The sequence below is a fragment of the Gnatocerus cornutus genome, chromosome 6 (genome assembly GCF_029298725.1).
Source record: "Gnatocerus cornutus isolate USDA-ARS CGAHR chromosome 6, icGnaCorn1.1, whole genome shotgun sequence".
NCBI lineage: Eukaryota > Metazoa > Arthropoda > Insecta > Coleoptera > Tenebrionidae > Gnatocerus > Gnatocerus cornutus.
Genome location: NC_142238.1, coordinates 14512873 through 14526516, shown reverse-complemented (window position 1 = coordinate 14526516; position 13644 = coordinate 14512873). Strand labels below are relative to the sequence as shown.

The 13644-nt window shown below is 34.2% G+C and overlaps 1 protein-coding gene across 2 annotated transcripts in view; it reads left to right on the top strand.

The window, feature by feature from the left end:
- Positions 1 to 552: 552 nt before the first annotated feature.
- LOC148173250 (adipokinetic hormone/corazonin-related peptide receptor variant I-like) overlaps positions 553 to 13644 on the top strand; it is a 53816-nt gene continuing 40724 nt past the window's right edge. For both annotated transcript variants that reach the window (XM_088038842.1, XM_088038841.1), the window contains exon 1: positions 553 to 1021. In XM_088038842.1, the coding sequence (XP_087894968.1) occupies positions 704 to 1021 (318 nt within the window). In that variant the 5' untranslated portion in view covers positions 553 to 703. The remainder of the gene's footprint in view (positions 1022 to 13644) is intronic.

Below are 13644 nucleotides of genomic sequence, written 5' to 3'. Positions count from 1 at the left end.
GTGCTACCTGATACTATGTAAGTGGGACTTAAGTCCAAATAATCCCAATTTTTCTTAAAGGCATAAGGAACCAAGTGTAAAAATATGCCCAGAAATTATTTTGGATCAAAGATTACGACTATTACGCACGATTGAAATAAATAGTCATCAATAACTCGCAATTCGCTCTTAAATTGCATATTTGAAAGGAGATTAATAACACCACCGTTTTTTTTAGAATACCAGTTTTCTTAATTTTCACGAAACTATAATTATGGAGATAAACCCCTATGCTTCGAGGTACCGATGTAACCTAGGTATATAAAAATTTTAATTTGCCTCTAGCTCAACCGAATTAAATTCCACATCCAATAAATCGGTATATTTGGCCACACTCCGCTGTTTTTGCTGTTGGAGACGTGGAGAAATTCTTCTGAAAACCTCGCATGCACATCTTTCCCTCAATTTCCCATATAATCTCGTTTAACTATTCAGGGTTGTTCTTTGACCAATCAGTACATTTACGCGCATGTCACTGGTTTCAATGAATCTACAGATATTCCATTCAGTAAGGGCGCGCTCTTTCCTCCTGAAAAGTTGGTTCGTAACCGAGACCATCAAATACGCGCTTAGATAAACAAAATCTCGTGAAACTAACACATCAAGTAAATAACATCCACAGTGACAAGAATGTTTGGAAAAATCGAACTTTCCTCGTGTCAGGATGATAGAAATCTTGTCGGTAGCAACTGGTAAAATGGGCGAGGAAGTTTATGACGAAGACTCTAAAGCTAATATTAGTGTGTTAAATGAAACTTTGGATGTTTATAACAACGAAACAGTTCCGCCGGAAATTCTTTTCCATCAGAATCTTACAGTAATTTTAGTTTATAGTGCGTTGTTTGTTGTTGCTGCTGTTGGGAATCTCACGGTTTTTATTTCGCTTTTTCGCTCAAGACACCGGAAGTCCAGGATAAGTTTAATGATTCGCCATCTTGCCATTGCGGATCTAATTGTCACTTTTATCATGATACCAATTGAGGTAAGGAAGTTTGTGTTAGGATCTAAACCCTATTACTAAAAAAATTTAATAAAAATAGCACCCAGAGAGAGCTTTACTCATTCCTAAAATATGCAAGTCAGCGCGCGGTTTTCTTGCTCCCGTTATTAAATCAAATTACCGGAAAAGCGTCAAGAGTTTCAATTTCAAATTGTCACGGAAATTAACCCGTCATTACAGTTCTTGCTGGTTTAAATTCATTTCATGTCTTCAGTTTAAAATTTTTATATTTAAGAAATATGATATGAAATGAAAGGGGTAAAGCGGCAGGTCAAATTCTTTTATTTATTTTTGCCGAAATAAAGTGTACTCATGAAAAACAAAGCTGTAAATAAAACCTCAAGAGATTTTGTCCGGAAACCGTTTCGTAAAAAATATTTTTGTCTTTCTTGTTTTATTACCGTCATGTTAATTAGTAGTCTTCCCACTTGCGTCAAAGTTTTAGGTACATACTTGATGTTACAAGTGCAAAGAAAATATTCCAAACAAGCAACAACCTTCTAAACTTCAGTCTCTCTAAAACTCAAAGTTTTAATACTCAAAGTTAATTTATTAGGACTAAGGAAATTGTGTTAATGAAACAATAACATTATTAGATTTTATTTAAAAAAATAGTCGTGGGCTTTGGTCCTTCCACTCTATAAACGAATTGCTGCTTTCAATATCGAACGATATTCAAGAGTTTTCTCAATATCAGCATCCTCAAATTGACAAAATTGAGTTAAGTGGAGTAAATTTATCTTCCGAATCCGAAATCTGCGAAAGAAACTACTTTCTAAGCGTTTATCTCAAACTTAAAGGTGAACACGGAGGATCTACAAAGTAACAAAGCAGATTAGAAGTAGATAGACAAAAATAAACGGAAGGAAACCGAGCTGGCAAACTAAAACTGTGCCGATTTTGCCGCAGATACTGCAATAAAGTTTCTTGTCAGAATAATAGCGACAGCATGTGCACAGCATCTAAGAGGAGATATTTTGCACTTTGTATGCAAAATGAAACGTGCGAATGTTACAGACGAATTATTGTGTAACGCGAAAACGGTTTCAATTTTGAATCTATCAATTTTAAAATAGTTTCTAGTTTTTTTATCGTAATAATTTTGATCACAAAGTTGCAAATTTAATTTTAAACTACGTAGGACTGGCAACAATTTCATAACGGCCGGAATTTAATCTTACATTAAACTAGATCAAAATATCATCCCAGCTGATTTAGCGGAAGCTATTCGAAAAACTTTTAATGAAACCCACGTTTATATTTCTAGCCATAACTTTTTTTGCGTATAAAATTTTGAGTGTTGACGTGTTGAGTGTTTAGTACCGATTTCTTTTTTATAGGCTGACTTTAAGGCTGCATAAAGTGCTATTTAGTGTCTAGCGCGTTTCGATTTCAGATGATAAATAATTTTGAAGCTTTGACACCTTCAACAATTAGAATAAAGTCGTAAACGAGTGAATATCGATTTGCGCTCGTAATAATTCTAATGCTCTGGAAAGGGGCTGCTAAGTTTAGTCCTGGTGACTAAACAAATTTGGACCGCATTTTATAATGGAAACTTGGAATTACCATAAACAACTTTGCTAGTTGATAACAGAATAACAGCGGAATATTTTAATAGGGATTTGCTTAAATATGCATAGTTCTGTTACAAATAATGTTGGAATTCTATTTACTGGCATTTCCTAGTATTTTCCGATTTAATTTATGCAAATTTTTAGTATATCAAAAAACGAGTTTTTAATGATTTCATATTTTGTCTATTAATTTCGATTTTACAAAATTCTGATGCGGAAACAGTTTATTAACGCACTTAAAACAAATGTAGAGACAGCTGTTACCATAGCAAATTAGAAAATTAGAAAACTCTAAGCAAAGGAAAGCGGCATTTGTTGGAGAGACGTAAAATCCTAACAGTGCAAGATTTGTAAAAACAGTTTTTGGCCGATAAACCGACTAAATCTGAATTAAAAATGTTGATCTGACACAACTGACAATTTTTTAACAACGTCACTTGCAGTTTTCAAATCTTCTAATAGATGGCGCCACTACCAAAAAATTTTCAAGACCGACTCTATCCGTATAAAGCCGCGATTCCACTTGCTTGTTCTAGCCCGGACCAGACCAGACATCCAAGATTTGAGTGACGTTTTTATAATTCTTCAGCCCCTTTCTGCGGTTGGGCCGTAATAAAACATTAAGATGCAATTGCATCCCTGATTGCTGATGGCTTGTCTGGCTACGCCAGACAGGCCAAGTTGGTTCGGTTTCATGGAACAGGACGGACATAAATATGGTGCACTTGGTGATAACTGATATTGACTGATATTCGATTAATTACACAGTAAATTTTGTAATGGAAAAAAAGGGTGTATTAATTTTTTGCTGGTTTTGAATTTTAATACAACGGCCGCCGAACCGCACCAACCGGAGTTGTCTGAGAACTCGCCAGACACGGGAAGTTGGTTGAGTTTTGTAGAACGGTGATGAGGACTGGTATTTTATTAATTAGACAAAAATCACATTTTAATGCAAATTTTGTTACAATCATATTTTGTTGACTGCGTTTCTTAAGTATGATTTGTAAATTACATTATTTTGTGAAATATACATGGTGCCCGGAAAGTCGCGCACCACCGTGAAACTGTATTCTCGGACAATGCCATAGATCACCGGAAAATTGTTAAAAAAAATCCATGTCTTCAATTTTTCGAGATATGATGGATTAAAAAGACAAAGTTTGATACGAAAATTAACAATTTCTGTGCAATAATTTTACGTTCAAATGAATTTGTTACCTAAAGAACATTTTGCGCAAAGGCATGGTGCCAAGAAAATCGGAAAAATCTTGTGCAAAATGCCTGAAAACTGTTTTTTGACTCAACAATCTCGATCAGTGTGACATCGTTCATGTGAAACCATAGTTACATTACTTGTTCATGAGCCGACCTGACTAACGATAACAATACAACAGCAACGTTACTATGGCTTTGAATACTGAAAATTTAAATTATAGGGAGGTTCAGTTCTGCAATGTTGCCATTTTCCTAATTTTCTTTTGGTCCTCCTGCGAAAACAGAATGTCTGGATTTTTTTTTAACAATTTTTTGGTACTTTGGGGGTCCACCCAATTACCCCCCTTTCAAGGTGGTGCGCCACTTTCCGGACACCCTGTATGTATAAACTGCTTTCATCATGCCCTCATTAAATAAAATTTAATTAACTCCACAGATGCTAGTTTCTCAAAAATACCAACTACTTTGCAAATTTTGTCTGGATTTGTCTGATTTATCAACGTCTCGTTGAGTTCAAATCCAATCTCAATTATCAACTTGCTACAAATAATTTACTTCTTTTCAAGAAAGAAAACAATTTTGTCTGGTATTTATTACAGAGGCAAAGCTGATTTAGATGATTTTTGTGTAATTAATAGAATAGCAAAATCCTGCTCCACAGAACCGAACTAACTTGCCCTGTCTGGCGAGTTCCCGGACAACCATGGTTGGTTTGGTTCAGAGGGCGTTTGAAATTCATAACCAGCAAAAAATTTAATACACCTTGCGTTTATCATTACAAAATTTATATTATTTCTGTGTAATTAATAGAATATCAGTCATAATCAAGTGGTTTATATTTATGTCTGCTGTTTCACGGAACTGAACCAACTTGGCCTGTCTGGCGTAGCCCGGACAGACCACCAGTAACTTGGGGTGCAATTGCATCTTAATGTTTTATTACGGTCAAACCGCAGAAAGGGGCTGAAGAATTATAAAAACGTCACTCAAATCTTGGATGTCTGGTCTGGTCTGGGCTAGAGCAAGCAAGTGGAATCGCGCCTTAAGAGGCCTGTTCGCTCCCTATTAAAACGGGTTCCTAGATATTTTTTTGTGTTTACCGATTGGTATCGCACTGTCATCAATTGACACAGAAGTCTGCTGAAGTATTTTAAAAGAGGTTAGAATGTTTTATTTCCAAAATAGTTACTAGAATGGCAACCGTAAAAAGTAAAGTCACTAGATCAGATTTTTTTGTGATTCTTTAAATTTTGTTAACCTAAAAAATAATGTAGATCACACGTCCGAAAATGCTTTTGGAAGTCTTCGTGTTGCTACGACTCGACTCGCCTCGACTTCCCAATTTCACTCAGATTTACAAAAGAGCATTTTCCGGTCTTGTGATCCAAATTATTATTAGCGTATCATCTTTGTAGAAAAATTTGTTTTCTTTTAAATGCCCCTGAGCGGCCAGTGTAATCTGACCTTCTTGCCGCACTGCGGCAGCTTTTCCGCACGTGTGATTTACAGTTGAAGAACAACACAAAATTTTGATTCCAACATGAATGTAAAGCCCAAATGGAAAAATCAGGGAGTCTAATTGAATTTAAATTAATTTCCGAGTAATGGTCATTAATAATAACTCCGTTCTCTCATTAAAACATAACAACCCTTTCTAATTATAACTAAGCAAACAATAACTTACATCCCCAACTAACCACATAGTTAAAACGCAAGTGTGGGTTTAATGTGACTTTGAATATTTCATGCCGACACTTTCACTGTGCTCAGATTAATCCCCACATCATTGCACCACCTTTAAATTGTTGACCTGGATCACAGGCACATTTTGATTGGCAATAACAGCCCTCATGTATGAACATGTCTCGAAAACAATGAAAATATCACATCGCGAGACCTTTCAGACATCAAAAATATCAGAAGCAGCGTTGCAGCGACAGTAATAAATTTAATTGTCTCTTTGAGTGTCATTTTACGGAGAAAAAGAATCAACTACAAGATCAAAGATTTAATAATTTCAAACAATTAATTCTTCTAGTTTTGCACGTAAATTTTCGCGTGGGTTCGAATTCTCTGGCGTCACAGAAGTTGTACAAGATTTGATTGCTTTTTTCTCATACAAAAACATGTGTGTTTCTGATATCTTATTGATTTGATTAAACAGCTTCTCGGAGAATCTGATCCGTTTGTGTACATTTACAAGGGAAAAATATTTGACTTGCCTGGTTTCAAGAGTATAAATGAGTTTCTTGTGATAAAGGAAATGTCTGATTGCTGATTGCTGTGGTGACAATATTTCAGCAGAGCTTGAGAGCACTCTATCAAATATTTATTCACTCATGAGTTCATATCCAAATTGGGAGGCATTGAACTCGGAGAACTAATATTTGAACTACTTATAAGTACGAATTTGATTTTTTTTTTAATAATAATGAAACATTTATACGGTAATTCTTCATAAACTGTTACATTCATTAAACTCACTGTGGCATTTATAAATTAAATCGAATTCACACCACATTGTAATTAAGCCTTTGAAACAAGAAAGTGGTGGTGGATGCGCCAGTTCAAGAAGATCTATAAATAAAAATCTCAATTTTTCCGTTTGATTGGGTTGCAGCTCATTTCCGACTCGCAATCTAAAACTGAATTTGCCTTCCGAAACTATTCTGAAATATACAATGCCCAGTTGAATAAAATCATCAAAGATCCGTTGAAACCAGTACTACATAAACAAACGGTTTAAATGTTGCTAAAACCTTTTTGCATTGTTTACCTTGGTTCGGAACCCCAGGAATTCACCTGAAATGAAAATAGAGATCAGAGATGAACCTGCCACTTCGTGATGTTATTTCGCAATATAAACGCAAACAGGTCTAGATTGTGCAATGTTCAACTATAATGAGATGTTCTCTTTGACGTTTTATTGACAACTCAAACCGATCGGAGAATATAAACGCTGTTAAATCCACACAGCGAATATTTCGTGCATCGGCGCGCGAAATAAAGAATTTCTTTATTTACTTTTGATTTTCCAGCTTATCGAACAATTTAATGGAAGACCAGCGAGGAATTAAAGTTGTCTCGAGTTTGTGTTTAATAAATAAAACTGCACGTTTTTTCCCTCGACCGAATTATTCCAGTTTTGTCCACAAAAGTGTGTTATTTCACTCTTTCAGGTTGTTTGGAATTCAACCCTCGTTGAAAAAACGGGACAAAGCCATCAGAAATTTGAAGAACCGAAAATGTCTGGAATACTATAAATGGCTCGTCGAACGAAAAAACATGACAATTATTTCTAGAATTGTTTTCAGAAAGCTTCAGGCGAACACATTTACAAATCTGCTCGTTATTTCCAGGCCAAAACCACAGAGTGCGGTCTACAGCTCCAAATTACTTGATGTTGACAACGTTCTAGTCTTTCTAACCCTTTGCCGGTTTGATTAAATAAAAAAGTCGATTACACAGATTCATTGAGTGGAATTTTTAGAACATGTTTCACCCGAGCGACATTTGAAGGAATTAGAAGTGAGGGATGTTACTCTTAGGAGTAATGGATAAGACGCTTTCAAGCGATTTATGGTATTGGAAAATAGTGCAGTTGCTCTGATAAGATAAAAAAATATTTGACAACGCGAGTTTAAAGTTTCCACGCTTTGGTTTTATCACTACGTAGCCAGAAGTCTGCGTATTGAGTTTTATTCGACAGCTTTGAGTTTGAACTTTTTAAGGTCGCACCTTAAAATGCTTGTGCGATCATAACTTAAAAACGGTTTGGTCTAGAAAACTGAAATTTAGAATATATACTGTCCTTGCAGTTATCTACAAATTGTCCGTTTTTTTATTGATATCACCCCTGGAACAATAATTACACTGCATCAATTTTGGCTGAAGACTGTAACTTCGGTTTGCGTATCAAAAATGTACACAGTTGAATTGTAAAGCAAGTTGTTCTGAATACAACGGTTCTAAGTTTTAATAAATATTCTAATAATTAAGCGAGTAATCGTAGGGTAAAATTTTGGATTTTATATCGAAGCTGAAATTTTTTAATTTATAACCAATTGCCGGCAAACCACAGAAACTAGTGCTTCTCCACAAATACAAAATTTATGGTGGGGTCAGGTAGTTAGACGAAACCAAGAGGTCTAGCTGTTTGTGAAATAATAGCTCTTTTTTGGAATTAACAATAAGATAATAATAAAACTGTATTTTCATCTTTGCACTGTATTATTGGACTATGCTATGGACCACAAGGAAAATGTTCAAAAAAATACCTCTTATATTAATAAGGATTTCTGTACTAGAAATACTTACCTATTTCACGATCCTATGCATTTCTTATACAGAATCGGTAGCAAAAATTTGTTTTTTTTCACCAATAATTTTGTCGTCGCGACGCTTTAAAAATGTAATCTGTTTTAATGATTTAATGATTTTTGAGGCATAGTGGAACCAAAAGCTAATTGATTTTTTTTAATACATATAAATGTGTGAAACATATATTTCAGTTGTCATTTCAGATTTGATTCAAGTTGTTTTTAAAATTTAAAGAAAAATGCGTTTTTATTAAGTAAATAAATTAGTCAAAATTGGAAACTACGCATACTCCAAACGATCCTTTAGCTCACTTTAGATTGTAACAAAAGCCCTACGATTTCAACTGCCTTCAGACGAATTATTGGAGTGATTTGTGAAATTTGGAATAAATGTAGTTTGCAAGTGTATCATTATGATATTGAAAACTAGCATTTTTTCTCAAATTTAAAACACAATTTATAAAATTTAAAATTAAAACGGAAGCTTTTTTATCACAGTTATGTTAAAAAAAGAGTTTGCGAGTGTTTCCACTAAAACTCTAAATTTCACTTCGTGGGCGTCGAGACGCCAAGCTGATAAAAAAAGCGTTATATTCTGGAACTTAATCAACCATAAGCCGTAAGTATTTGAACAAAAAAGGCATATTTGTTTTCCAACTAATTTTGGACTTTTTTTTTAATTTAAAAAAAATTAATTAGGCAATTTTGTGCTCTCATGTTACTTCAATCAGTTAGTCACGATTTTGATCACTTTTTTCATCATTAAATATATAATATACCTTGAATATATGACGCACCTCCATTTTCGCGATGTAAAAACGAGAAAAAAAATGCTTCTTACTTTATAAAAAACTCCGGTATTTTTAAAGGGTAAAAAACAAATAAGAAAGGGTATCTCTAGGTTCTACAATTTGCTTTGAAAAATTTATTATGTTCAGCTGATTGTTTTATGGCGGTTATTAGACCCAAGCACTGGCCTGTCATTTTTGTGACAGCTCACTGCCGAAACCGAAATCTGCAGAGCGGGCTAGGGTGCGCCGTGATTTTTCAAGCATTGAATTGGTGAACTTGGTTCAAATCCGAGAATTAGCAAAGTCATGTATTTATTGTTATACAAAACAATACTTGACAAGGTGACTGGGCTGATGTGAAAGCGGCAAGTATGTAGCGTTATGGTCCCCTGCGGCAAGCAAACGCTTGTATCGTAAAGGTAATTAATTTCAGAACGTAATGCTTCTAAGTGGAATTACCAGAATTTATCAATGTGCAGAATCCGTGGAATGTTACTAAAGCGCGTCAAATTTACACCGCCACATGCAGTTAATTCAACAGTCAAAAATCAGTAACGTGTTATTTTATTAACTTTACTCGTCGTCGTCAGAGAAAATGCTTTTAATTAAAACAACCGAAACTCTCAATACAACCATTCTCTTTGTGGGCGGTTTTAATGGCACGAGGTTTTCAATTAAACGCCCGCTCCACTTCCATTTTCCCTGTAATGTTAATCTCCAGGAACAAGTGATCGTTTACATCAAAATCTTTGCACGTTTAGATTAGCTAATGCATTCGGTAAAGTCTGGTCAAAGTCAACCGCACCGATACACTTAAAGATAGTAGAGGGTCTATGAAATTTAGCTCGTGAGCAGCAAGTTTAACAGTATTATGTACATTGTCGCGTGAATTCTCATAAGCTTGTTACAAAGCGAATTTTGTGTTGTCTACGCATTAAATTCTCGAAACGAAATTTAACGTGAAGGATTGATACTTGGAGGAACATTCATAAAGTTAATGAATGGTTGTAAAGAAGCGTCGAAATTGCAAGAGCTTGCAGAACAGACGGAAAATAGGATAAGTAAGTCAAAAGAGGGAAAACACGTTCGTCTTGAGAAAATTTCAGTTTCTATCTAACTTTAGTCTTCTTAATTATGAAGTTATAATTCTCCAACTTATACAGCAAAAACTTTTCTTTTAATTCATACAAAAATAAACTAAAACTCATTTATTTTCAGTTTCAGAAATAATTTAATACACTTCCTAGAATTCAATCGCGAAAACAATACACACAATCGACCTCTGAACAGATTTTCATGAAGAGATTTATTCGCACCACTAATTTCAACTATAGAGAATAAGGCTCTAGTTAATTGAAGATGATTGTGAGAGAAGTCGAAAGTGTGTTCAGATCTTGGAGAGCCCATCAATCTTTATATTTGCTAAGGAAAAATAATTTCGCGCTTATTTATTTTGTAGAAAATTTAAATTTTTTTTCAGGTTAAAAAAGGGCAAAGAACTTCATTCTTTTTAATAAGCAAGATTTAATATTGCCGTGAACTTCAAATATTGTACAAATTAATTTTTTTCTCATTGACGAAATTGATGAGAAGGTAAACATCTTTGGGGCAAATTTCGATCATTTATAGATTTAAGATTAGAGAAATACGAAAAAACGTTTTTTAACTGTTGTGTTTGAAGTCTGGACTAACATTTGTTTTGTTATCCGATGTCAATAAGTTTGTCTGCACTGAAAGTGCTCGATGGAAAAGAAAGAGGTCTGGAATGTTGGAAGGTAATTTTTTTTATCTAAACTAGTGGATGAGAAAAGTTTAATTTTCTGAGTGCAACAAGCGAAGAAAGCGAACAAAGAATTGCGATATTAAATAATAAAAAATATCTCTACGATGTTAGGTATAAATATTTGTTTCAATATCAGAACAAGTATACATATTTAACGAGAATACCGTCTGGATCATTTTCATCTGAATTCTCATTTGGTCGTTAAACTCACAGTCTACTTCAACTCCAGTTAAGTTTGCATTGATCAATAGATAGAAAGCTTTTAAAAAATTAACTCGTTTCTTAATTGAAAAGGTAAAAAAGTGTAATCTGGAAAGAATATCTCGACTGATTTGGTCTCACTCTCAGACTTATTTATTTTTTATTTTTGAATCAATATTGGAATAATTATTTATAGTATAAGCGCGGAAACGAACGGTGCTGTGAGCGAGCTTTTGCTATGAGCTTTTCGCGAGAGTACTGTACATGACTTTTAATACTGCTTTTTCAAAACACAAAACTAACCGAATGGAATTGTTGTAAAATATAAATTAACACTTCTGTTTGTGGCTAACTTCACCTCTTTTAAAAAACCATTACTATGGTTATTATTAATTGGATTTTTGGCCAATTAGAACCGACAAATTTTATAATTGCACCTAATAGAACTTGATTGTGACCAACAATTATGTTTAAAAGCGAATTATTACGTGATTGTAGATAAAATAAATTGCTATTCAACTTACAAAGCACTTAAATAAACAACAGCTAGTTAGTTCTTAAACTTACAAACATAATAAAAACAAACTCACCATTCATTCAAATGTAAAACCCCAGAAACAATCAGAATGTAATCTACCAGCGTCTTTTGATCTCTAAAGGAGTTGAGTTTCGCTACAATTCAACAAACCATGAAATTCAAATAAAAAACACACCACCAAAACACCGTGTAAAAAACTTCAAGAGCGACGAGGGTAATCTTTAATTAAATCTTTAGTTGAAAGAAGTTCCCACTGAAGTACATACGTTTTTAGATTTTACTGCCGGTGAAGTCGTGTAAAGAAATAAAAACCGCTACAAGAGCTGACAAGTTGGGCTCAAGTTAAACCCGGTTTATGTCAGAAAGTTTTTCGTGAAAATATGTGATGGTGATTGTTGTTCTTTTCAAATAAATATCAGCAACAGACTTAAAGTTTCAGTGCTAATATTTAAGATTGTTTACTATTGACCCGGCGCATCCACCATTTTCATACGTCTAATTTTTATTCAAAGCGTTCCTATGAGCATTTTTTTTTAAGAAGCTCGTTGCCTAGGAAATTTTAATTGCGCTAATAATTCTTCATACCTTGCCTCTAGCACATTTTAATTAGCAGCAGTTATGAGCTCACAAAGCCGTTGAAAAGTGTACTTAATCAGCATTTTTGTAACAGATTTTATCTAGTACAAGTCAAACATTAGTAAGTTCGCAAAGCTCGCTTTCAGATTCCGTTTGCAAATGCTCTGCCTTTTACGATAATTTAAATATTTGTATCCTAGTCTTCCGCAGAAACAAATATCTGACGTTAGCTCGGCAACTTTAATGCAACTTCGTGAGGAAGGAAATACATCCACGTGTAAAGGGTTAGAGCAACTTTTATCTCAGCTTCTATCCTTGATTGCGCTTAAAACTTGTTCTTTCTGTTCCTACATAATACCTGTAAATGAGTTCTTGTGAATTTGTGTTTAATAAGCAATAAGCAATAAGCAACAATTGGACGTTTTTCAAGAGGAAATTAAATAGACGTGCACGTGTTTTGATGCAAACAAGTTGTTTATACATTACACAACTGTTTGTGGCTGAAGAGGTCTATGCGTACATATTCATGAAGTTTCGTTTACTAATTGTACAAAAAATGTGAAGTCCTAGTGCTGAAAAAACTAAAAAACAGAATTAAAAGTCGTATTCGTGTCAGTTTCTAAAATTTTATAAACTGCAATCGTGAAAGTACTTGAAGAAAATATTTCCGGAAAGCGAAGTTCGTGACTTGGTTTAAAGTGAAACAACTTTTCTAGCAGCTCGTGTGCCCCCACAATTTACAACTTGCAAATACCTCTTTTGTTGCACCAAATAACTGGAAAATGTTTGCCGTGAAATAAAATCGAGGAAAATATTACACCACTACTACCACTTAAAATAAATACGAAGACTGGTAGCTACGGGAATTACTCGGAAGTTTATAACATTTTTACATTGTTCTTGAAATCGACAAATTTTTATTTACTGCGCTAGTTTTAAACTCGGAAACGCCGAGCTTTTCATTTGGAAAATAAAGAAACTTTGGCCGTTAGTTATAGTTCCACTGAAACGAAACAATGATAAGCAGAGAAGTTGTTGCGATCGAACTTGATTGAGTGCAAATTGTTGGTTGGATACAGCCGAAACCATATTCATGCATATAACGCAAATTAAGGCCAATCAATGTAAAATTGGCGGAAATATCAAAAGTTGCTTCGACTCAAACTAGTTTTCTAATAAACAAATCAACGTATTGAGATTCTCTATCCGACCATTACAAGACAATGACACAACTTACAAACTTATCTTTACGGAAACGCTTATTGAATGACTGCCTACAAAAGCCATAGAAAGTAGAGAAACAAGAGTTTGGCTGCAACTTGAGGTAATCGGCGTTCAAACCGATTAAATATTAATTCAGTTATTCAATATTACAGGTAGCAACCACTTCTTAAGTTTAATTAAATTAATTGGAATTTATTACAGCTTACTTGGTGTCGCGCTTGATGAAATTCCATCAAATTACATAAAAAACGACTCGCTGCTTTTTCTGCTACATTTGCATTATAGTTAATTATTCATGTCTGGTCCGAACCTCGCTTATAAATTTAAATTTAGACGCAACTACAAAATATTTTTTATCCAAATTCGGTCTCCGGGGGT